The sequence below is a fragment of the Cornus florida genome, unplaced genomic scaffold, assembly GCF_030987335.1.
Source record: "Cornus florida cultivar Cherokee Brave unplaced genomic scaffold, ASM3098733v1 CherokeeBrave_3.0.0_Hap2_Chr05, whole genome shotgun sequence".
NCBI lineage: Eukaryota > Viridiplantae > Streptophyta > Magnoliopsida > Cornales > Cornaceae > Cornus > Cornus florida.
Window position 1 is genome coordinate 53,841,047 of NW_026775575.1, and position 23,798 is coordinate 53,864,844.

Below are 23,798 nucleotides of genomic sequence, written 5' to 3' on the forward strand. Positions count from 1 at the left end.
GCGAGTCCAACCCTAATTCTTTCACCAAAACTTGTATAAATAGAGACAAAGACCTTCAATAAAGGATATATATTGAAACCTCAATCTCTTGCTTGCATTATTGTTATTTTCTTTTAGTGTATTGTTCTTATTCAGACACTAAAATAAAACTAATATACAATTAGAAATTGTCCGGTGGTGTATATTTATTGTCAATTAGAAATTGTGTCTGGTGGTGTATATTTTTTGTCATTGATTTTGCAAGTGATTAACCCATACTCTTAACAGGTCTATCTCTGTAACTGTCAAATTTAAATCCTCCAAAATGCTAAAAAAACATAAATTCAACCTGCGAACTTATACCTTGCGACTTAAATTTCCTTGTGCTACTATCAAGCATGAAAATGCAGGTTTGAATTTTTAAAGTAATTACCTTGTGCAAATAATATTAAAAATCTTTATATTCAATCTGCCCTTCCGAGCCGTCTCAGTAATGACCAGAATCGTTCATATATAGCACTAGGAAGCAAGAATAAGCCACAAATAATCATATTCTATGAAACAAAATAATTCTCACTTCAATGAACAATTCATCCTATGCCATTGTAGAGTTTCTAAATTAATCAGACAGAATTCAACTAATATAAACTTGTAATATTGTTATAAACAAAAAACAGGTAGAAGAGACGGGAATATAGTTGAAAAAATTAACCGAATAGAAAGCTAGCATCATTCTTTTTACATTTTTCTCAGTCTTATACCAAGTTAAATAAGCCCTTCGTGCTTTCCTACTTTTCACAATACTTCTATGGATGTCTGTCTGCAATAGAAAAAACCAAAGCAAGGAAGAAAAAGAACATTCTTCAATGTTACAAAGATTTGGGTGATGCACACAAACACAGAGACAAGATATATATACATACACATATATAGAGAAACCTACCTCGAAAGCTAATGGTGCCGTTGTTGAGCTAGCTATGAAGCATTTCTATACTTGGCCCATTGATGTGTTCGTGTATAGCAAAGAAATCTGATTATCTAATGTCACTAAACCAACTGAATCTTGTGTGAAATGCATAAACAATATTCTTTAGACTCTGGTTCAAATTTGTGAAGTTTGATATGGTAACGTGTCATTTTCAAAGCCATGCATATGGGTAGAGAAGTTCAAGTTCATGCATAAATGGATTAAGCATTAAAATCAAAGGAGGATAGAAATAAGATAACAGGTAGCAAAAACAAGTTTGTGAATATAATTTTAAATAGTTATTTCATAATTACTCAAAATAAGATCCAGTTCCTGCATATAAGGGAATTTTTAATTTTTAATTTTTATCTGTTAACCTCAAAAAAGGGTCAACAGAAACCAAAATCCAATCTTTTCCTTTATCCTTGTATTTGTTGTTACCGAGACTGGGTAGTATAGTTGGAAGCTGTAAACCCACTTTTTCAGCCCCCACAACAGAATCACACGATACCAAAAAAAAAAAATAACTGTCAGTAATAATAAATTTAAGATTAGTAAGAGAAAATTAAGATTATAAGCCGATATTCAAGGAAATGAAAGGAAAAAAAGGCATTTGAATATGAATTAACAACTAAGGAAACAGACCAAATCTCAAATATGTGTTTGGATTAGATAACAAGTTTTAAAATTTTTAGTTAATAAACGGTCCTCTATAAAATTAGTGATTACAAAAAATATATATTTTAAAATTTTCCAATGACATACCAAGTAATATTGCGCGTCCATGATTGGATGAATACTCCACTTTTTCACCTTCAATGGTCCTCTAGCACGATAGGATCCGTTAATTGAAACCTTAATGTAACACCACCCATCAGAATCGCACATCCATCCCATATTGAGTTTATGCAAAAGTATAATGTAATCTGACGTGATTCTGTTGATCCAATCATCTATAAGATATCCAACTATACATTTACCGTTGATGCCGATATAAATTATATTCTGATTCTCATCACCGTCATTGATGGGTTTTTGATTTTGATTGATTCCGATAACAATGCTCCTTTGAGGAAACGTAAAGAATTGGTACAGATCCTCAAACACACCCCAGTCATGTCCACACCGTTACTCTCATATTTTATATGGCTGAACCAACTTGGAATCTCGCATCCTGGAAAAAAAGAGACCCCAACGTATCTTCTCTGTACCATAAAAACCATATATGAGGGGCTGGTTAATTTTGAAATATATTAACAGACATAAAAACCATACATGACGTATACACACAACAAAATGACAAATACATACCTCTGCCATAAAATCTTCACCTTGTGAATAGTATATATTTGGCTTTTTGTTCCCATTCCCATTCCCATGATTCTCAACTATTGTGTGGCACTCTGTCAAATTGAAATTGCATCCAATGGAATACCCTTCTAGTGATGCGCAACCTTGTGCCAAAACTTGTGTTGTAAATTCTGGAACTGTCAATGTTTGGAGGCTTGAGCAACCACGCAAATCAAGACATCCTATGGATGATGGAAGTGACTCCAATGTGTGGAGCCTTGCGTAATCGGCCAAAACAAGTTGATAAAGGTCTGTAAGTTGAGAGAAGCTTGACCGTAGGCTAACAAAGTCATTCCCCCTTAGATCTAATATCCACAACGAGTGAGGAAGATTGACAATGGATTCTTCATCTAAATTGCAGTAACACCAACGTAATTCTAGAATACTCAACTGTGCAATGGATGATGGTAACTTTTTTATTACACTATCACTCAACCAAAGTATTCTTAAACTTCATTTCACCGATATTGTCCAAACTACCAAGCATTTTGCAATTCCACAGATATAACTTGTCAAGCCCTTCGAGATGTCCAACTGATGGAGGTAATTCTTTTATTGCAGTCCCAGTAAACCGAACAAGCTCTAAACATATCATATCCCTATGGAACTCTGGACACTTCTCGAGTTTTAAGCACCCAATCAGATAAAGAGTTTTAAGAGATTTTAAATTAATTCTTGTGACGAAATTCTTCAAATTTTTACATTTTTCGAAACTCAACCAAATAAGCCTCTTATGAAATTCAATAGACGGATGAACCTCAACTAGACTTGTACAACCTTCAAAATCCAATATCTTCAGACATGGCAACCTTGACAAATTAGAAGTTTTTTTCAAATTTTTGCAGTAGTGGAGACCGACGTAACTTAACTTTTTTTGAAACTGCTAAATCAAACGATTAAAACATAAGAGAAATCAACTACAATCAACTCAAATATAATTATCCAACGGGAGGGGAAATGTATTTAAAGTAACAACCTCACCATTAACTTCTAATCTTCTCATCTCATTAGAAAATAGAGATAGAAAACACAAGACAACTACATGTAGTTTCCCGTTTCCTTTAGTTTTCATTTTTCATTTTCTATCTCTCACATCAGAAAATAAAAAATAGACTTGAGAAAAATAAAAAGACTCAGAAAAGAGAAAGTTACTGAAATTATTCAATGACTAGATCAATACCATTTGTTCAATTAGTTTATTTCAATTTGCATTCACTTGGGTATAGTTAAATGAAATGCAAGAGGTGAAAGTAAAAAGTAAGAGGAAGTGAGTAAATGAAAAGAATATAAATTTTCTAATGTGCATTTTATTAGTATATAATTTTTTTTAAAGAAAATTAGAAAAAAAAAATACCATTTCATAGTTTAAAATACATGAAACTTGAAAGAAAATAAAGTACAATATTGTAACGTCATTAAATGTTCTCAAGAAATGAAGAAATTATTTCCCTTTTTTTGTGTGAAAATTTTATGGGAAGTTAGCTGAATATGACTAAATTACTTTCCTTCTAATCAAATGACCAATAAATTTCGCCTTCTTTTCTATTACCGATTTGACCCAAACATAGGTAGTCAGTAAGAAATTCATTTTTTGTTTTTTACATGCTAAATTATAAAGATGTACACTTTAGTTTGATTTGGTATAGAAGGTAAAATTAAAGAACCAAACTAATCATAACTGTTTAAGAATAAATTGAAATCAGTAACCCAAAAATGTAATACCCCGATATTTTAAAAAGGATTTATTAATTAAATTAATTTATATTATATTATTATTATTATTATTTTTAAGTGATTTGTTTTATTTAATTAGGTGCTTGATAGTTGTGATTTGTTTTATTTAATTAAGTGCGTAGGTAAATTGTATTGTTTTAATTAAATTATATATTTTGTAATTTTATTTGTTAAATTTATATGGTGTTTGATTTTTGGAATGCTAGTTAGTGAAGTGTTTATTTGATTTGCGTGATTTTATGTTGGTGTAACTTTATTGTTAATTATTGGTAGCTATTAAATTTAATTTCATTATTTTAGGTATTTAAGTTATTTGGATTGGGATTAAAGGAAGTTGGACCAACGGATGTGGTATTGGGCTTGAAGGAAGCCTTGTTGGGTTAATTGGTAAAGGCCCGTGGTTGGGAGGATATTTAATAATTATCTTTGCATAATTATACCTATATAATTACATGTGTATATTAATTCATTATTAAATCATGAGGAGGGACATATATGTCAATATAATTATATATTGATATATATAGGTATATATAATCTATTTATACTAATGGTTATATATGGAAGGTAATATATATATATATATATATATATATATATATATATATATATATATATTAAAATATATGTATGTATATATATTATTTAAAAGATAAATATTATTTATTTTATATGATAATAATCCTAATGGGAAAAGGATGTAGGTTTTTGGATGTGTATAAATAGACACATAAGACTTTAGGGTTAGGAGTTTTTCCACGTTAGAAAAATAAGAGAATTAAAGAGAGAAGAAGAAGGGTTAACGAAGAGTAGGCCGGATCAAAGAACGTAAGAGGAGACCGGATTTGGAAAAGAAAAGGAAAGTTCTTTTCTACTTCTCCTCATAGGGCTCATAAGCCTATCACCTTCATTATCAAAATTATAGTTTTATTTTATTTTGTGCAATCAAAATAAATTAGTAATCAGATTATTGGGATCACATTTATTGTTGGCATATATGTAGCTTTAATCCTTTATATACATGTATGTGCTATTAGGATTTTCTAATTTTAATTTCTGAAATTTTTAAAGGTTGATTTAATGATGGGTAGCATGATTAGTTATATTATATGGTGGTTAAATTATTATATATGTTAATGTTGGCCTTAAAATATTACATATAGTATTTGAGTGCTTCGGAAATTTTCTGGATATTTTATACATATGATTCGTATTATTTGTTTTAGTTTTTTTTTCCCTTTGATAAAATTGTTGGTAAAATATATACACTATTATGTATAATTTTTGGTTATATATATATATATATATATATATATATATATATATATATATATATTTATATATACTGGCAACATACAAATCGGCGCATGCACAAAAAGGGGTTGGATTTGGTGCGGCGCAACACACAGTCTTTCTTGTGCGCCCAAATCAGGACCATCATTTGGTCCTGATAACAAGAGAATAATCCAATGTGGATGATTACATGAGAAACGGTTGCACTCGCTAGGTTGGGCCGTTAGATGAAGATAATGGGTGTAGGATGATTCAGTGTGTTGCGGTTGTATAAAATTTGTGTGCGCATTAAATCTGGACCATAGATGTGGTCCAGTCAACAGGAAAATGATCCAGTGCAAGCAAATACACTAGAACGCAGAAGGCTGGCCAATAGGAACAAGCCACACATGCGCCGAGAGTGGCTCAGGCGCGTGAGGGCGCGTGCAGGCGCGTGGACGCGCCTGCCGGTAAGGGGAAGCGCGTGAAGGCGCGTGGGAGTAGTCTAGGGGTATGTGGTTGCGCGTGGAGGCGCGTGGGGATGCGTGTGAGGTCCTGGAAAGTTGCTTGAGACTCCGGTGAATTTCCAGTATTTATCTTAAGCGTGTTAGGGTTAAAATTAATCATTAGAGGGTGTGTTCTTGATGTTCTGAGAGCCTCAGAGTGTTACTAAGATACCTAGTAGCATTTAGTGGTATAAATACACTTAATTAAATATTTTTGCAATGAAAGGAGGTGTATATATGTATATATATATGTAGATATGATTTTAAATAGTCAATGATTGGTATGGAATGTATGATACACACATATATATATATTATAAATGTATATATATTATTTAAGATTATTAAATATTATAAATCTTGTTTGGTATGACTTGATTCGTGGATGGTATGGTTGATTTAAAATCGTAATAGATACACGGTTATTAAATTAAGGACATGCTTATTATATGCATGTGAAGTCTATAAGTTTAAAGTTAGTACATGGTTGAATTGTAGGCATGGATGAGTTGCCAAAGGCTTTGATATACTGCCTTATTGGTTATGAATAAATTTCATATATGGGAAGCATGGTTGAATTGCTAATTAATTGCAAAAGTAAATATACGGAAGGAAGCATGGCTGAATTGCTAATATATAAATAAATATATTTATAAAAGGCATGGTTGATTTGCCGGTGCATATTTAAATTGCTATATGTTTAGATGACTAAATTACTGTTTAGGATGGAGTTAAGGTGAGTGGGGTTTACTTTATGAGAAAATTATAAAAGGGGGGGCTTGGTCTAGGTATGTCTGATAATTAATTATTGGTGAGTGGTTTTGACAATTTAATGCCCTATTAACTGGTAGGATTCTTGCACTATATATATAAGTATTTATATATATTTGTAGCATCGTATATTAAAGTTAAAGCTTAATTAGGGATGGTTTTGGTAAAGATGATCTGTTTATTGGTTTTCAGAGGTTTGGTAGAGAGAACTTGCTCGTATGGTTTAACCCGCGATTTATTTTTCAGGTTGTAGAAGGTCAAGTCTTAAGGTTGAGGATCCGCAGCTGGAGGACTTATCCATTCCTTCTATTTACTTAAAAGTAGGATATTAGTTTTGTTTCAGTTGATATTAGTACTTATTTGGTTGAAATTCTAAATAGTAACTTTTGGTTAAGGGGTCCTTGAGTTACGGGATTCCCGAGTTGTAACCATTTGGAAGTTATTAATGGATTTACTATTAATTGGATTTCTTCAGCGTTTTATTTTATTCTTTATTTCATTTTGTAATCCGTGCTTGTTTAAATACTTTAATTGGTTTGATATCCCCTGATTTTGTGCGCGGACTTGATTAACCCGTGTTCCGAAATTAGGGGGTATTACAGTTGGTATCAGAGCACTCCAGGTTCAAGTGTCCCTAGGGTGTCTTTCGTTATGTGAATTCCGCTTTGTGTACTCGTTTCTTTAGAGCTTAAGTTTAGGATACATTGTATTCCTTTACGGTCCGTTAAAATCGTACTGATGTCTGTCGTTCTATGTTAACAGCATGGTTAATACTGGAAGAGGACAGAATCTGAACCGTCGACAGAGGAGAGCTGCACGTAGGCAGCAAGAACACCTGCAACGTCAGCAAATGGAGGAAGAGCAGCAACGACTTGGGTTTCAGGATGAGGGTCAGCTTCAGGAGGAGCAAGAGGAAGTTCAGGCTCCGGCTCAGGGCAGGGATCCAGAGTATCCTCCTCACATCAATGACCTCATTGCTCGGGCTATAGAAGCTGGGGTAGCAGCTGTACTTCGGAATCAGCCTCAGGTACAGCCGGCACCGTTACCAGCACCGGTTGTTCAGACTGATACTTGGGAGAAGGCCAGGAGTTCTTTCACAAAAGGGAGTCCACCTGAGTTCACGGGCTCCACGGATGCGAGAGCAGCTCACCAGTGGAAACAGGACATTGAGCGACATCTTCGCTTGGTTCAGTGCACGGAGGTTCAGAAGCAGATGCTTGCTACCTTCAAGCTTGTTGGGGATGCACTGCAGTGGTGGGAGTCAGTTACCACCATAGAGGAGAGGATGGCATTGACTTATGATGAGTTCAGTGCACGCTTTGAAGAAAAGTATTTCCCTTATGCAGTTAGGGCAGCCATAAAGACTGAGTTTCTTAATCTGCAGCAAGGGAACATGACAGTGGCGGAGTATGAACAGCAGTTCACACGCTTATCTCTCTTTGCACCGGAGGAGGTGGATACAGAGGAGAAGAAGCGCAACAGTTTTGTCAAGGGACTAATGTGGTCTATCAAGAGAGCTATTACTAGTAGTCCAGCCTACACTACTTATGCTCAAGTGGTGGACGCAGCTTTGCAGCTTTATCAGCTGAATGAGGATTTCAGACAGACTAGGGCTGAGAAGCGGGGTGGCAAAGACTTTGCTAATCAGCCAGCTGCGAAAGTGAATGATAATGGGAACCGATAGAATGACAAGGGCAGATTCCAGGGCCAGCAGCCTTGGAAGAAGCATAAGGGTAATTCAGAAGTTCAGAGAGAGGGAGTTTCCACTCAGCAGACTGGAGCACCTCAGACTGGACTGGGACAGCTACAGGGTAATCACCAGGAGGGGCAGTCAAGTATATTTAGGGGTCATTGCTATAAGTGTGGAGATTATGGGCATTCAGCCAAACGGTGTCCTGGGTTGGCTCAGAAACAGCATGGGCAACAGGGACAGTGGCAACCATTACCTACTCCACAGATTCCACGTGTGTAGGCTCAGACATTTCCGGCCTTACCAGCACCACCGCCACCGCAGGGACAGCCTATACAGCAGTTGCATCAGGGTATGGTGTACAATGCCACACCTTGCAATGCATGGGTACCTTAGAAGAATTGAGGTATGTTTTTTTTATTTCAAGGTAGATGTAGAAATGACTTAGTAGATATAAGTGCATCATGTTCATTAGTATCTGGATGGTTTTGGCTTATGATGGTGATATATATTTATACATATATATACAAATCATTGACTGTTAGTATATTACACCACTAAGTGTTTAAGTAATTTACACAATTGTAGGCATTTTATTATAGATATTTACATATTAAATATCTTACATGGCAAACAGTGGAATAAGGGAAAATGAAAGTTTGGGACAAATAATTAAAATTTCATTTTATGGATTCGTGAATTCTGAGGACGAAATTCCTTTTATTAGGGGGGAAGAATGTAATACCCCGATATTTTAAAAAGGATTTATTAATTAAATTAATTTATATTATATTAACATTATTATTATTTTTAAGTGATTTGTTTTATTTAATTAGGTGCTTGATAGTTGTGATTTGTTTTATTTAATTAAGTGCGTAGGTAAATTGTATTGTTTTAATTAAATTATATATTTTGTAATTTTATTTGTTAAATTTATATGGTGTTTGATTTGTGGAATGCTAGTTAGTGAAGTGTTTATTTGATTTGCGTGATTTTATGTTGGTGTAACTTTATTGTTAATTATTGGTAGCTATTAAATTTAATTTCATTATTTTAGGTATTTAAGTTATTTGGATTGGGATTAAAGGAAGTTGGACCAACGGATGTGGTATTGGGCTTGAAGGAAGCCTTGTTGGGTTAATTGGTAAAGGCCTGTGGTTGGGAGGATATTTAATAATTATCTTTGCATAATTATACCTATATAATTACATGTGTATATTAATTCATTGTTAAATCATGAGGAGGGATATATATGTCAATATAATTATATATTGATATATATAGGTATATATAATCTATTTATACTAATGGTTATATATGGAAGGTAATATATATATATATATATATATATATATATATATATATTTATATTTATATTTATATTAAAATATATGTATGTATATATATTATTTAAAAGATAAATATTATTTATTTTATATGATAATAATCCTAATAGGAAAAGGATGTAGGTTTTTGGATGTGTATAAATGACACATAAGACTTTAGGGTTAGGAGTTTTTCCACGTTAGAAAAATAAGAGAATTAAAGAGAGAAGAAGAAGGGCTAACGAAGAGGAGGCCGGATCAAAGAACGTAAGAGGAGACCGGATTTGGAAAAGAAAAGGCAAGTTCTTTTCTACTTCTCCTCTTAGGGCTTATAAGCCTATCACCTTCATTATCAAAATTATAGTTTTATTTTATTTTGTGGAATCAAAATAAATTAGTAATCAGATTATTGGGATCACATTTATTGTTGGCATATATGTAGCTTTAATCTTTTATATACATGTATGTGCTATTAGGATTTTCTAATTTTAATTTCTGAAATTTTTAAAGGTTGATTTAATGATGGGTAGCATGATTAGTTATATTATATGGTGGTTAAATTATTATATATGTTAATGTTGGCCTTAAAATATTACATATAGTATTTGAGTGCTTATGAAATTTTCTGGATATTTTATACATATGATTCATATTATTTGTTTTAGTTTTTTTTTTCCCTTTGATAAAATTGTTGGTAAAATATATACACTATTATGTATAATTTTTGGTTATATATATATATATATATATATATATATATTTATATATACTGGCAACATACAAATCGGCGCATGCACAAAAAGGGGTTAGATTTGGTGCGGCGCAACACACAGTCTTTCTTGTGCGCCCAAATCAGGACCATCATTTGGTCCTGATAACAAGAGAATAATCCAATGTGGATGATTACATGAGAAACGGTTGCACTCGCTAGGTTGGGCCGTTAGATGAAGATAATGGGTGTAGGATGATTCAGTGTGTTGCGGTTGTATAAAATTTGTGTGCGCATTAAATCTGGACCATAGATGTGGTCCAGTCAACAGGAAAATGATCCAGTGCAAGCAAATACACTAGAACGCAGAAGGCTGGCCAATAGGAACAAGCCACACACGCGCCGAGAATGGCTCAGGCACGTGAGGGCGCGTGCAGGCGCGTGGACGCGCCTGCCGGTAAGGGGAAGCGCGTGAAGGCGCGTGGGAGTAGTCTAGGGGTATGTGGTGGCGCGTGGAGGCGCGTGGGGATGCGTGTGAGGTCCTGGAAAGTTGCTTTAGACTCCGGTGAATTTCCAGTATTTATCTTAAGCGTGTTAGGGTTAAAATTAATCATTAGAGGGTGTGTTCTTGATGTTCTGAGAGCCTCAGAGTGTTACTAAGATACCTAGTAGCATTTAGTGGTATAAATACACTTAATTAAATATTTTTGCAATGAAAGGAGGTGTATATATGTATATATATATGTAGATATGATTTTAAATAGTCAACGATTGGTATGGAATGTATGATACACACATATATATATATTATAAAATATATGTGTATATATATTATTTAAGATTATTAAATATTATAAATCTTGTTTGGTATGACTTGATTCGTGGATGGTATGGTTGATTTAAAATCGTAATAGATATACGGTTATTAAATTAAGGACATGCTTATTATATGCATGTGAAGTCTATAAGTTTAAAGTTAATACATGGTTGAATTGTAGGCATGGATGAGTTGCCAAAGGCTTTGTATACTGCCTTATTGGTTATGAATAAATTTCATATATGGAAAGCATGGTTGAATTGCTAATTAATTGCAAAAGTTAATATACGGAAGGAAGCATGGTTGAATTGCTAATATATAAATAAATATATTTAGAAAAGGCATGGTTGATTTGCTGGTGCATATTTAAATTGCTATATGTTTAGATGACTAAATTACTGTTTAGGATGGAGTTAAGGTGAGTGGGGTTTACTTTATGAGAATATTATAAAAGGGGGGGCTTGGTCTAGGTATGTCTGATAATTAATTATTGGTGAGTGGTTTTGACAATTTAATGCCCTATTAACTGGTAGGATTCTTACACTATATATATAAGTATTTATATATATTTGTAGCATCGTATATTAAAGTTAAAGCTTAATTAGGGATGGTTTTGGTAAAGATGATCTGTTTATTGGTTTTCAGAGGCTTGGTAGAGAGAACTTGCTCGTAGGGTTTAACCCGCGATTTATTTTTCAGGTTGTAGAAGGTCAAGTCTCAAGGTTGAGGATCCGCAGCTGGAGGACTTATCCATTCCTTCTATTTACTTAAAAGTAGGATATTAGTTTTGTTTCAGTTGATATTAGTACTTATTTGGTTGAAATTCTAAATAGTAACTTTTGGTTAAGGGGTCCTTGAGTTACGGGATTCCCGAGTTGTAACCATTTGGAAGTTATTAATGGATTTACTATTAATTGGATTTCTTCAGCGTTTTATTTTATTCTTTATTTCATTTTGTAATCCGTACTTGTATAAATACTTTAATTGGTTTGATATCCCCTGATTTTGTGCGCGGACTTGATCAACCCGTGTTCCTAAATTAGGGGGTATTACAAAAAACATCCTAAACTGAACCACTCTGGATTTTACAAAAACAATTTGCATTGGCCAGCTTCACGAATTGAGCTCATCCTAAAATAAAATCCAAAAATAATAGGTTGACCTAAATCAAGCCTTATATAAACATAATTTCTATGATGTAGATAAAATATTTCTCAATTTTCCATTTGAGATAGCATTCCTAGTTTCTAATCTAACAGGTAGTAACATATTTAATGTAAGCCTTCGATAACAAAAGTTATCAAATCAAAATAAGTATATATATATATATATGCAAGCATTAAGGTTCAATAGAATTTTTTTATTTTTTATTTTTTGACATCTAAATGGTGACTACTTTTGGAACTAGAAGTGAACTGTTGATCAATGAAACCAAATCAACTCATACAAAGAACCGTCTTAATTAATGAATTGACATAGTATCTAATTTAAATCTATAACGCCATTTTAATTTGTTAATTAATCTGGTTTTTATTTTTTATTATGAAAAATTTCTGTGATGAACCTAAGGCTCATGTATTTAATTATAATTATGATAATAGTTATCATAATTATTATTTGCATGGACATTCTTTTAAGTGTGCCCCATGAATCTGGAGATGTTCTTGACAATTTTTTCATTGTAACATTTATTTGCAAACAAACTTGTGATATAAATACTGTTTGAAAAAAAAAAAAAAAAAAAAAAAAAAAAAAAACTTGTGATATAAATCATTTTCAAGCAACTTGATAAAATAATTTGCAAACAGAAGCATAATGCACCTTAAATAATAGCATTACCTCAAATTCAACCTCAACCAAATTGTCACAACTCTTAAGATTCAATTCCTCCAGAAAGGGGAACTCTGGAAAATTAGGATTTACCAGATTTGGGCAGTTAATGAGATTAAGGACTTTTAACATCTTTGGAAACTGTGAAAAAATATAATATATATATATATATATATATATATATATATATATAAAAAGTTAGCTTCAATTGGGTGGAGAAGATTATTTTATTTGAAAGAGAAAATTTTAATAGAAAGGGAAACGGCGTGAGTAAATTAATTATCTTACTTTTAAATTCGGGCAAGTCCGTTTGATCAGGCTATTAGGTAAATGGAGTACCACATGTCTTTCTGGATGAAAATTGTATGGCAAATATTCTTGGGAATAGCCATCCCACTCAATATACCTTAACTCATTTGAAAGATCCGTAAGGCACCCATCAAGCCGCACACCATTGATTTTGAGTATTCGTAGCTTCCTCATCTTTGCGAATGCATCAGCTCTTACATGCAACTCTCCCTCTAAAGATAATCCATTCTTGGGTAGCATAATAGCTTCGATTTTTTCTGTCACCTATTAACCAAGAGAAATAAAAACCTAACTATAATTATACTACTACTTCAAAGAAGACTACAAGTAAAATACAATACAAGAAACTTTCTTTGTTTGCAAATCTTGCACGTGGAAAGAAAGTAACATATATGTCTTTAACACGTACCATATTTTCAGCGAATACATGACGGATGTCATCAAAAGACCACAGCCTGCTGCGTTCTCCAGGTTCTTTAAATTCTTGACGAACAATTCCTCGGCCCATTTCTTGTATCAAGTCATGCATTAACACCACATTGCCTTCTGATATATTAATGAGGGACCTCTCACTAAGAATTTGTATTCCGTTGACCACGTCAGATTCAGGCAACTTAGAAACATTCATGACATGGTTCTTATGGCATCCATTGAAGAAACACGCGATATCAAGAAAAATATCCATCTCTTCCTCATTAAGGCAATCATAACTAATCTTTAAAACACCATAAACATTTTCCTTGATTTCTTTGGGAGGTCTGGTCTTCAACTTATCCAATATACATGACCAGAATTGTTTTCCTCTTTTGTGCAAAAGAGAACCCAACACTTGGAGAGCAAGTGAAAGGCCCTTGGCATAATCTTTTGCACGGTGTGAAAGTTTCTCATAATCATCTTCAGGCTTTTCCCGGTTGAATGCATGCAAACTGAAAAGTTCTAGCGCTTCACTGTCATTTAATAACTCAAGATCATATGTTGTAACATCATACTTTTCCAACAATTGTGTATCTCTAGTTGTTAGGATGATCCTACTACCACAACAAAACCATTCCTTTTCAACTAAGTACTGCAATATATTTTGGTCGTTTACATCATCAACTACTAAAAGAAGCCTTATATTACCAAGTCTAACCTTTATCTCATTGATTCCCCTATCAGGATCTGATATTGTTATAGTTTGATCCCTTAGGGTCTGCCTAAGAAGCTTGGTTTGTAGTTTAGCTATACCATCATCCTTTGCTGACTCTTGTCTCACTTTTTCAAGAAAACAACTTCCTTCAAAATCTTTTGATTTACTGTTGAAAACCGCTTTGGCAACGGTGGTCTTACCTGCTCCTCCAATTCCACAAATTCCAACAAAGAGTTGATCTTGGTCTAGCAATGTAATGATTTTGTCCACGCGTACATCGATACCCACTTAGTGCTTAGCAACTCTAAATGGTTTAGGCTGCAATTTTTCTGAAATGTCTTGAAAAATAATTTTGATAAACTTAGCCTCATACCTGTTAAGTAGACACAGTACATTAAAATCAAAGACTTCAGAAGGAAAAAAAAAAGAAAGGAAAAACAGATCGAGAGAAATATATAAAGGTTGAAATAAGTATTTAGTCATTATAAATTATATAAAGCCCCCCAAAAAAAAATTAGAGTTGAAAAGAATACTTCTAAGAAGTAACAACCCATTTGATAGAAATAAAATGACATTTGAATATGGTGACTTCTATTGAATACTAACAAATGTAAATAAGACACTTATCATAAGAGTGTCATCATGTTAGTAACAGAACATATGCACTGCTTAAATATGAAGTTTGCCACCAGATAAAGGGAAGTCAATTAAGATATGAGACTGTATTGTTAAAAATCTATAAAGTTGTTGCTGCTCTTTGTCACAAACCAATAAAATAATGTATATATACATATTGAACTAAGCTAGTAATAACTGATCATATATAGAAGCAGAACATATATACATATATATATATATATATATGTGTGTGTGTGTGTGTGTGTGTGTGTGTATATATATATTACCCATTAGCTTTATCTTGTAAATCCAAGCCGCTTAGATTTGCTGCTTCCTTCAAAGCGTCCCTCCATCTCTTCACACTTTCCATGTCCTCCTTGTAATTTTCTTCATGCTGTCTAAATGCTTGCACAAAACTCCCCTCCTGGTGCCGAACTTGCGATGCTTTCACGTCGTAGAAGATAGGCAAAACTATCCGTCCCTTGGTCCTCTTGCACTCAAGGATCTCCACCAGTTCTTCCAAGCACCATGACGAAGTCGCATAGTTTTTGGAGAAAACGATCACAACAATTCTCTATTCATTAATATTCTTCATGAGATCTGAAGAAATAGATTTTCCTTTCTGTTCGCACGGTTTTTGTTCCCTACGCCGGTCGATGGACTCTTCGCGGGCGTGCCAGAGTATTTGTACAAAATATCCAAAATTTGTAATTGAACACCAGCCTATCCCTTTTTCCGATGGCTGACTCTCAGGCGATTGTATGGGAGAGAGACTAGTAAGAACTCCCAGCAAGGTTCTTTTATGCCTTGTTTGTAGCAAGGACTTTTTAGAGTGTCTAAAGAAATGCAACGGCTGATGAATGTTTGAATGGATGGAATGGCCGAGTGAAGACAGGTGGCAAGAACTTAATCGATCGCCGGCCGAACGTGATGGCGAGAACTTAATCAATCGCCACCAGCCAAACACAATGGCAAGAATTTAATCGATCGCCACTGAAACGTGATAGAAAGGATTTAATCAATTGCCATCAGCCAAGTAATGACAAGAATTTAATCAATTGTCACTACGATTCAATGGCAAGAATTTAATCAATTGCCATTGAATTGAAAGCCTAACTAAAATTGCGTAATTAAAATTGGCATAATTGAAATTGAAAGAAAGTAAATGGCTGAATCGAAATAGTTGACGAGGATTTAATCAATTGCCATTAAATTGAAATAAAGAAATTGATAGGAAAATGAAGTAGAGTCAATTGAAAACATTTTTAGTTGAAATGCATGTTTTGTGGTGGTGCTGGACCTCCTAGAATGGAATACAATACTTCTATTTATAGAAGTTCTATCTTAACTTATTTTCCTAAGTTATTACTAGAAAATCTCTCCTTCTTTGATTCTTTCTCTTCACAATTTGAACTCAGTCAAATCCTATTGTTATTCCGCTTCCTTTCTTGTTTTGTTTCAGTAGGAAATCTCTGTAAAAACAACCTTCCTCGATTTAATCACATGTAAGTTGCCGAGATATTGCTAAAACGTTGCTAGAAAGTGGTTGAAAAGTTGCTAATTTTTAGCAACTCCTCTCCTTAAGTTTAGCAGCCCGTTTCATTCCCTTAAATGGCCTAATGGCCATTTGTAACTTTTGAACTTATACGGCTATTCCTTTCTTGTTGAAATTCCTACTTCATTGGGATTTAGTTATTTATTGTAACTAAATCTCTTAAGTCTTCTCTTTTGAATTGATGACATATTTGAATTGATTCAAAGCTCTACAAATATATTTTGCAACAACCTTATCAACAAAGTGGCTGAAATATATTTGCCTAGATTTTCTCCTTTTGTCTCTCTATTGGCCGACTTCCCTTAAGACATAATAAACACTTGTCAATTTCTCATTGGTCCACGTCATCGCTGAGATGGCTGCCAGTTTTTGATGCCAACACTCTCTCAAGCCTTTCGTCATCTTTGAAGGTCCTAATTCCTCTATCAACCAGAGCTGTGTAGAGATGATCTACAAAGGTTTTGCGAGTGTCTTTCCCTCTAAAACTTAAGAAAACATCATATTCAGATCCACGCAGCGATGATGATGAAGAAGAAGAAGAAGAAGAAGAAGAAGAAGCCATGGGAACCTAGCTTAATTATGAGACAAGTTACTGGGAGCTAGAGATTTATTTGGAGAGCAACAACAGTGTGCATATATTCTACAGATGCTATTCAAAAAAACATCTTAGCCATTAAGTTAGATGGCTGTTCAAATCTTAGCAATTTCCTGGCACTATACAAAAAGATGATCAATTTGCTTATGTTGTGACTTTGCATGAACCTTCCTATCATTTGTTTGGCACTGTCAGTGACAATAATTGAGTTTGGCACTGTCTGTGACAATAATTGAATGCAAATGCTGTTTAAGCACTTTAGGTGTTTGGTCATATGGGGTGTTTCTGTTGAGAAGGTTTGACCGTTCATCACATGGTCGACCTTTTTTCACTACGCGTTTTTCACTTCCTCATTTACTTAATGTAAGTACTTACCTATGCTCCCTCAAATCTTCACCAGGACATTTGTCACACTGTTTAGCGACACTTTCTGTGGTGAACCAAAATTTTTAAAATAATTAAGTTGTGTTTTCTTGTGTTAAAAAGACTATAACTTTATATTTTTCCCAAAGTCATGCACATGCATAGTTCAGAGTCATAGTTGTTATGTCGAATTTTTAAATTTTTATATAATTAAAGATTTAATTATATTTAAACTTATTTGAGCTGCAAACACACACTTATTTGACCGCGCACACACACACACACTTATTTGAGCGCGCGCGTGCGCACATACAGACACGCGCGCGTATATTCTACCTTTGCTTACTCAAATCTTTGCACATGCATAGTCACACACGTATATTTTACTTATGCGTATTCAAATCTTTGCACATGCATAGTCTAGAGTCATAGTTGTTATGTCGAATTTTTAAATTTTTATTTAATTAAAGATTTAATTATATTTAAACTTATTTGAGCACATACTTTTTTTCATAATTATTTCACTATAAGTGTAGTATAGCAAATGGAAAGACACGCAGAATATGAAATAAATACCCATTACACGATTTCCTAACAATTTCTAACTAATGTGAGGGATGAGAATTCAGATTGAAGAATTTATTTGTGATTTTCCACAATAAAATTTAGTGGTAAATCCTCAAATTATAAAGATGATAGAGAGTTTGAAGGGTTTAAAGTCATCGTATGGAAATTAAGAAAAGAAAAAGTAATCATATATTTCCACCATTTACGGCTTTTGTATTGGTCACATTACCTGCTCATTTGCTATGACAATTTATAAAAAATTTATTTTTATAAATAAATTAAAGAAATAATCACTTTTGTGTTGGTCCTCAACTTTAGACAATAATCACCACTTTCAAAGTAGTGATGACCACATTTCTCATTGCTTTGGTGGTTCACACCCGTCATTATTGGTGTGGTATGCTTTAGGCAATTTCCTATGGCTTTTGTGTTGGCCACTAGCCAATGTTTAGTAAATTTCCTTTGGCTTTATAAATAAAAAGGAAAAAGCAGACCACAAAGTTGTAAAGTTTTGATTCCTTCCACCATTGCATTCACATCGATAATTACATAGGCGTGAATTACTAAAGTAATGAGAAATGTTGTCGTCACTACTTTGAAAGTGACGATAACTCATACTCTTATTATTGTTTGAAGGTTTTTTTTTAGTTGGTATTCATACACTTATCTTTTCTAAGACTTGAATTCCTAATCTTCCAATGGAGCTATACCGTTAGGCTACTACTCGTTAATTTTTTTCTTTTATTTATTATTAAAAATAAAATAGTTTAAAAAGAAAGAAATTGCCTTCTTGTAATGAACCATATGTACCTTTACTAACTAACATTTGTTATATATCATCATGTCTGTAAAATCTAACCAATTTCATCACCACTTTGCATGCGACTGTGACATATTCAGAGATGGAATTTTGTTTTGTCAAATAAGACATGAAGTAAAGCCAATCTTTGAACCAATATGTCAACACTAATTTGAACCAATCTTTCACTGTGTATTGATGTATGCAATTCTTCCACTTTGCATGAGGGGTTAACAATAAGAAAAGAAAATTTAATAATGTATTTCCACCATTTATGGCTTTTGTGTTGGTCACATTACCTGCTCAATTCCCATGACTTTTGTGTTGGTTACATTGACTATAGTCAATGTTTAGGCAATTTCCTATGGCTTTTGTGTTGGCCACTAGTCTATGTTTAGGAAATTTCCTATGGCTTTATAAAGGAAAAAGCAGAGTACAAAGTTGTAGAGTTTTGATTCTTTCTACCATTGCATTCACACCAATAATGGCATGGGTGTGAACCACCAAAGTAATGTGATATCCATCAAAGTGGCGATTATTGTCAAAAGTTTTTATTTATTTATTTATTTATTTACAAAAATAAAATAGTTTAAATAGAAATAAATTAATGAACCATATGGCCCAATGCTAAGCTGTTTACAGAGTCAATGCTAAGTACCTTTACTATTAAATAACCAACCTCAAACATTTGTTATATATCATCGTGTCCGTAAAATCTAACCAATTTCATGCAAGTATGATGTTATAAGGGTTATTTGTCCCACATCAAATTCGGATGAAAAAGTAATTGGGTCTAAATAAAAAGATATACAATACTACCCAATAACTTGAACTTTTGAGTAAATGGACAAATCAGCATGATGGACTTTGAACCAATCAATCCACAATTTCTGATAGTTTTTCTGATGCCAAAGTATCTCTTTTTGGTCTAGCTACGTGATTCCACTTTAAAAGGCATATTTTTAAAATTCTCTCTTCTTCCCCATATGAATTCTTTCAGCAACTTGTCAATAGCATATTTTGTGAGCTTCGGGATTTGGTACACCTTGCACCGGTAGTAGAAGAAAAATGATATCAGTGTCCTAACTAAGTTAGAGACAAACTCAGCACAGGCAGTTAATTTTTGTGATTTGTAAAGCACTAGCACGGAAGCATTAGCCACAACTAATCATATGCAGTGAAACAAAATAATTCAATTCCATTAAACAACAAATTCAAAGAACAACTGGTATCATATCTTGTGCCAAGTACTGAGTTTCTGAATGAATCAAACAGAGTTAATTAAACTAAGATGAAGAACTTGTAATGTTGTTATCAACTACGCAAGCATTAGCCAACACTAATCATATTCCATGAAGCAAACTAATTTTCAGTTCCAATAAACAACTTCAGAGGCCAAATGCAGAATTACTATATGAATCATAAATTTCAATATTACAAGGATATGGGTGATACACACAAACATGCAGACATGATGACATGCATACAATACGCACACAAACACACACACACACACACACAGCCTTTGTGAAGTTTCATTTGGTCCTAGACCTGAAAATTCCGACTTTACTGGCTTTGAGGAATTTGTAGATGGGTGCTGCACATGGCCCATTCACGAGTACCTAAGTAACATAGAAATTTGATTGTCTAACATCAACTAAGTGAATTTGAGGTCAAATAGCGAAGTACAATTTAGAATCTGATTTATTTTATTTACTTATTTATTTTTTTTCAAATTTAGAATCTGATTCAAATTTGTAAAGTTTGAAAGAATATTTGATGAATTTGTCAAATATAAAGCTACAGTTTCTAATTATGCTTCCCGGCAACTACAGTTCCTAATCACATGAGCTGCATGGTCAATTTCTGAATAGCAACTGATAAAACAAAAATAATAATGGTCCAACACTCCTCTTCATGATATACTTTTCATAAGACAAACTTAGTAAATGTTATCTAGATCCAAAATATCATAGAAACATCAAGCAATGCACGAAAAAACGTTTTTCCAGAAAATTGAAAAGTGGTTATATAAACCTCAAAGATTCAAACCCACTTAATTTTATATTTATAGGGTGCAATTTATAAATTGGTTTATCAATAACATCAAAGATGGAGAGAGTAATAAGATAATAGGTTAAGTGCAAAAAACCCCATTTACTATCAATATAGTGCAAAACGGTCCCCCTATACTATCAATTTAGTGTAAATAGGTCCATGTATGGTGTAAAATGACGATAATACCCTCACTTCAATTGAATAAATTAATAACTATAAATATAGGCCATGTAAAATGACCCTTTTGTCCAAATTTGTGTCAAATTGTGTTTGTTTGGGATAAGGATAAAATAAACCTTATATTATATAAAATTGGAATAACCTAAACCTGAATATAATTAAAATCAAAACCAAACATTCCTCAACTATAAAAAAAACACGCTTAAACCATTTTTGTGCCAAACACCTTTATGTACAGCGCACACTCTCTCTCTACTCCTTCAATTTGTAAACCTTCTCTGGCGGCGAATTCGCCGATCATCCCACGACCTCACCGGTGACAACCACCGTCGACTCCTTATATTTTGATTGGGATCTGATTTGGTGAGGCGAAATCAACCTCAATTTTTTGATGGAGTGAAGCTCTGGATATTGTTGTTGTTGCAGATTGTCCTCTCTCGGCAGCCATGCCTACTGCTTCTGTATGAATCTTTGGAATCGGACGCCGCCATGATTGAGCTGTCCACTGTTGACGGGTTTGAAGCACTATTTATCGAACAAAAAATAATAATAATAAAAAAAATCCCAAAATCCCATGGCCGCCGCCTCCTGCCACCTCCTCCTACTTCCTCTGTCTAAGCTTAGACCTCCCTTTGAACCTATATATCTCATCATACTTGAAGTACATATTTCGGGTTCTTTTTACTTTTTGTTCACTGCAAATCAATTTCTTCACTCTCTTTTTATACCTAAGAAATGGCGAAAACCCATTTGAGGGGTAGAGAGTGCGATCTGTGTTTGGGCTTAAACATGGGTTTCATTCCTTAAAAATTGGTTTCAGTTTGATGGATTATTTTATACATGTAAATAGGGAACATATTGCATAGCTCCATATTGAAACATATGTTATGGACACAGGGATGGGAATTCAGAATGTGATGTTACTTTCAAATCTCAGAATTAGAAAATTCATATGGTTGGTTGTTTTATGTAGTGTATATATCTAGTTTTTGTTTATCTTGTTAACTGCTTAAATCAATCTTCTTCACTCTCTTTTTGTACCTACGAAATGGCGAAAACCCATTTGATAGGCAGAGAGTGCGATCTGTGTTTGGGCTTAAACATGGGTTTTGTTTCAACCACATATATGTGCGATCTGTGCGATCTATGTTTTTGTATATAAGGAATTAATATATATATATATATATATATATATATATATATGTGCGCGCGCGTGGGTGCTCAAGTGCAAAAACACACTCTTATAATATGCACTAAACTATGATCTTTAAAATATGATCTTTGTGCAAATAGCTTCTATTTATAAAAGTTAAACTAAAATATTCTTAGCAACACATTTTATAATATCTATATAAAAATAATAATTGTGAAATGACTAAAAAGGGTTAACCCTTTTCTTCTTCAACTTGGCGGTAGCCGCCGCAGAGAGTCTGCAACCCTCGCTACCACCACTGTTGCACCAACACCATGTCGCCCACTGCATCACCATCACTATCTATCCATCTGATTCATCTCCAAAATCCTCAGGTCCTCACGTGTCTCCTTCGCTGTCCCTCAACTGAAACTAGTTCCTTCTTGGACGAGCCCCACCTACAATCTATCCAAGAAACTCTTCCGATTCGTCCTCAAAGACTTCATCTCCCAATGGGTTTTCCCAAATTCTTTAACTTCATCTCGGCTTCAGATTTTTCCGACATGTTACTCCTCAGTGTCGTAATTTTACATGGGTTGACCACTGAATTACATTCCATTAATTCAAATCTCAAATCCATTGCCTTACTTTGACTGGGTTGCGTACACAGTTCAACTTGAAAGGATCAAAGTTTCAGACTAAGAATTGTCACCAGAAGTCATATTGAGCCAACCAGATTATACTGGAGCTTGTCAGACCATGGTTGACTCGTGATTGTGCATCATCATCAACAGAATGTTTGGATATATGGAATTTGATCTTGAGAATCTAAGATTGGTTTTGCTCAGGTACGGTGTGACTAAGCTGGTCAAAGAATCAGTGTATGTGATTGGGTTTAATGCATGGTTTGATTCTATAATGAAATTACAATTTTTTATTAGAAAATCCTTAGAATCAACTTTACCTTTGATTTAATTGGAAAACAATAACGATACAATAAAAATAAAAAATAAAAAATCATTCTTAGAACTATTATTACAAGAGTACTTCTTTCTTCCCCCTCCTATTGAGCTCTGTATCAGGAAATATTCTGGTTAAATACCTCAGTGATCTCCATTTTGAAACAATTTACACAAATGACAAGCTAAAATTAAGATAATATATATGGCAGAAAAATGAAGAGTATAATACATACTTCTTGCTTCAAACAAATTATCACATATGCTGCCTGCTGTCCAACTTTCTGAGCAATATTTCCTTTCAATTCCATTTTTCAACATTGAGAATCAATTATGGGAATCTCTTTGAATTCCTTATTGAGAATAGACCAATTACAGTAATACGAAGTCACAGACATAATCATCTATCGGTATAGAATAAGAAATTCCAGCTTGTTATGGATGGACTCTATATTCCAAAAGACATGAACCTTGTAACTAAAGCAAGTGACAAATCATTAAGACATCATATTCTACATTGAAAAAATATACAAAGAAGTCAGACAATGGACTGCAAATAAGAGAGAGACAACCATGAGGCCATT

The 23,798-nt window shown here is 33.6% G+C and overlaps 3 protein-coding genes across 3 annotated transcripts; all 3 read right to left on the minus strand.

The window, feature by feature from the left end:
• Positions 1–521: 521 nt before the first annotated feature.
• Positions 522–2,891, minus strand: LOC132309288 (disease resistance-like protein CSA1). The gene is made up of 3 exons (XM_059807607.1): positions 2,806–2,891; positions 2,258–2,747; positions 522–2,151 (listed from the first exon to the last, which is right to left on the minus strand). The coding sequence occupies exons 1-3, from the start codon at positions 2,889–2,891 to the stop codon at positions 1,945–1,947; spliced, it is 783 nt and encodes a 260-aa protein (XP_059663590.1). The 3' UTR covers positions 522–1,944.
• Positions 2,892–8,420: 5,529 nt separating this feature from the next.
• On the minus strand, positions 8,421–14,783 carry LOC132309289 (disease resistance protein Roq1-like). The gene is made up of 5 exons (XM_059807608.1): positions 14,762–14,783; positions 13,669–14,588; positions 13,290–13,523; positions 8,574–8,600; positions 8,421–8,525 (listed from the first exon to the last, which is right to left on the minus strand). Exons 1-5 carry the CDS (start codon positions 14,781–14,783, stop codon positions 8,421–8,423), a joined length of 1,308 nt encoding a protein of 435 aa, XP_059663591.1.
• A 506-nt stretch (positions 14,784–15,289) lies between these two features.
• LOC132309290 (TMV resistance protein N-like) lies at positions 15,290–17,123 on the minus strand. The gene is made up of 2 exons (XM_059807609.1): positions 16,905–17,123; positions 15,290–15,580 (listed from the first exon to the last, which is right to left on the minus strand). Exons 1-2 carry the CDS (start codon positions 17,121–17,123, stop codon positions 15,290–15,292), a joined length of 510 nt encoding a protein of 169 aa, XP_059663592.1.
• Between the last annotated feature and the right edge of the window lie 6,675 nt (positions 17,124–23,798).

Excerpts from the sequence above, each read along its gene's own strand:
- LOC132309288 (XM_059807607.1), bottom strand. The coding sequence starts at position 2,891 with ATGATATGTTTAGAGCTTGTTCGGTTTACTGGGACTGCAATAAAAGAA. Across the intron at positions 2,748-2,805 it reads CATCTCGAAGGGCTTGACAA|TTTAAGAATACTTTGGTTGA; the intron begins GTTATATCTGTG and ends GGTGAAATGAAG. Across the intron at positions 2,152-2,257 it reads GTGAAGATTTTATGGCAGAG|AGAAGATACGTTGGGGTCTC; the intron begins GTATGTATTTGT and ends TTTATGGTACAG.
- LOC132309289 (XM_059807608.1), bottom strand. The coding sequence starts at position 14,783 with ATGTACTGTGTCTACTTAACAG. Across the intron at positions 14,589-14,761 it reads GTACTGTGTCTACTTAACAG|GTAAGACCACCGTTGCCAAA; the intron begins GTATGAGGCTAA and ends TTGGAGGAGCAG. Across the intron at positions 13,524-13,668 it reads ATGTATTCGCTGAAAATATG|GTGACAGAAAAAATCGAAGC; the intron begins GTACGTGTTAAA and ends CTTGGTTAATAG.
- LOC132309290 (XM_059807609.1), bottom strand. The coding sequence starts at position 17,123 with ATGGCTTCTTCTTCTTCTTCTTCTTCTTCTTCTTCATCATCATCGCTG. Across the intron at positions 15,581-16,904 it reads GCAGCCATCTCAGCGATGAC|AGAATTGTTGTGATCGTTTT; the intron begins GTGGACCAATGA and ends ATTAATGAATAG.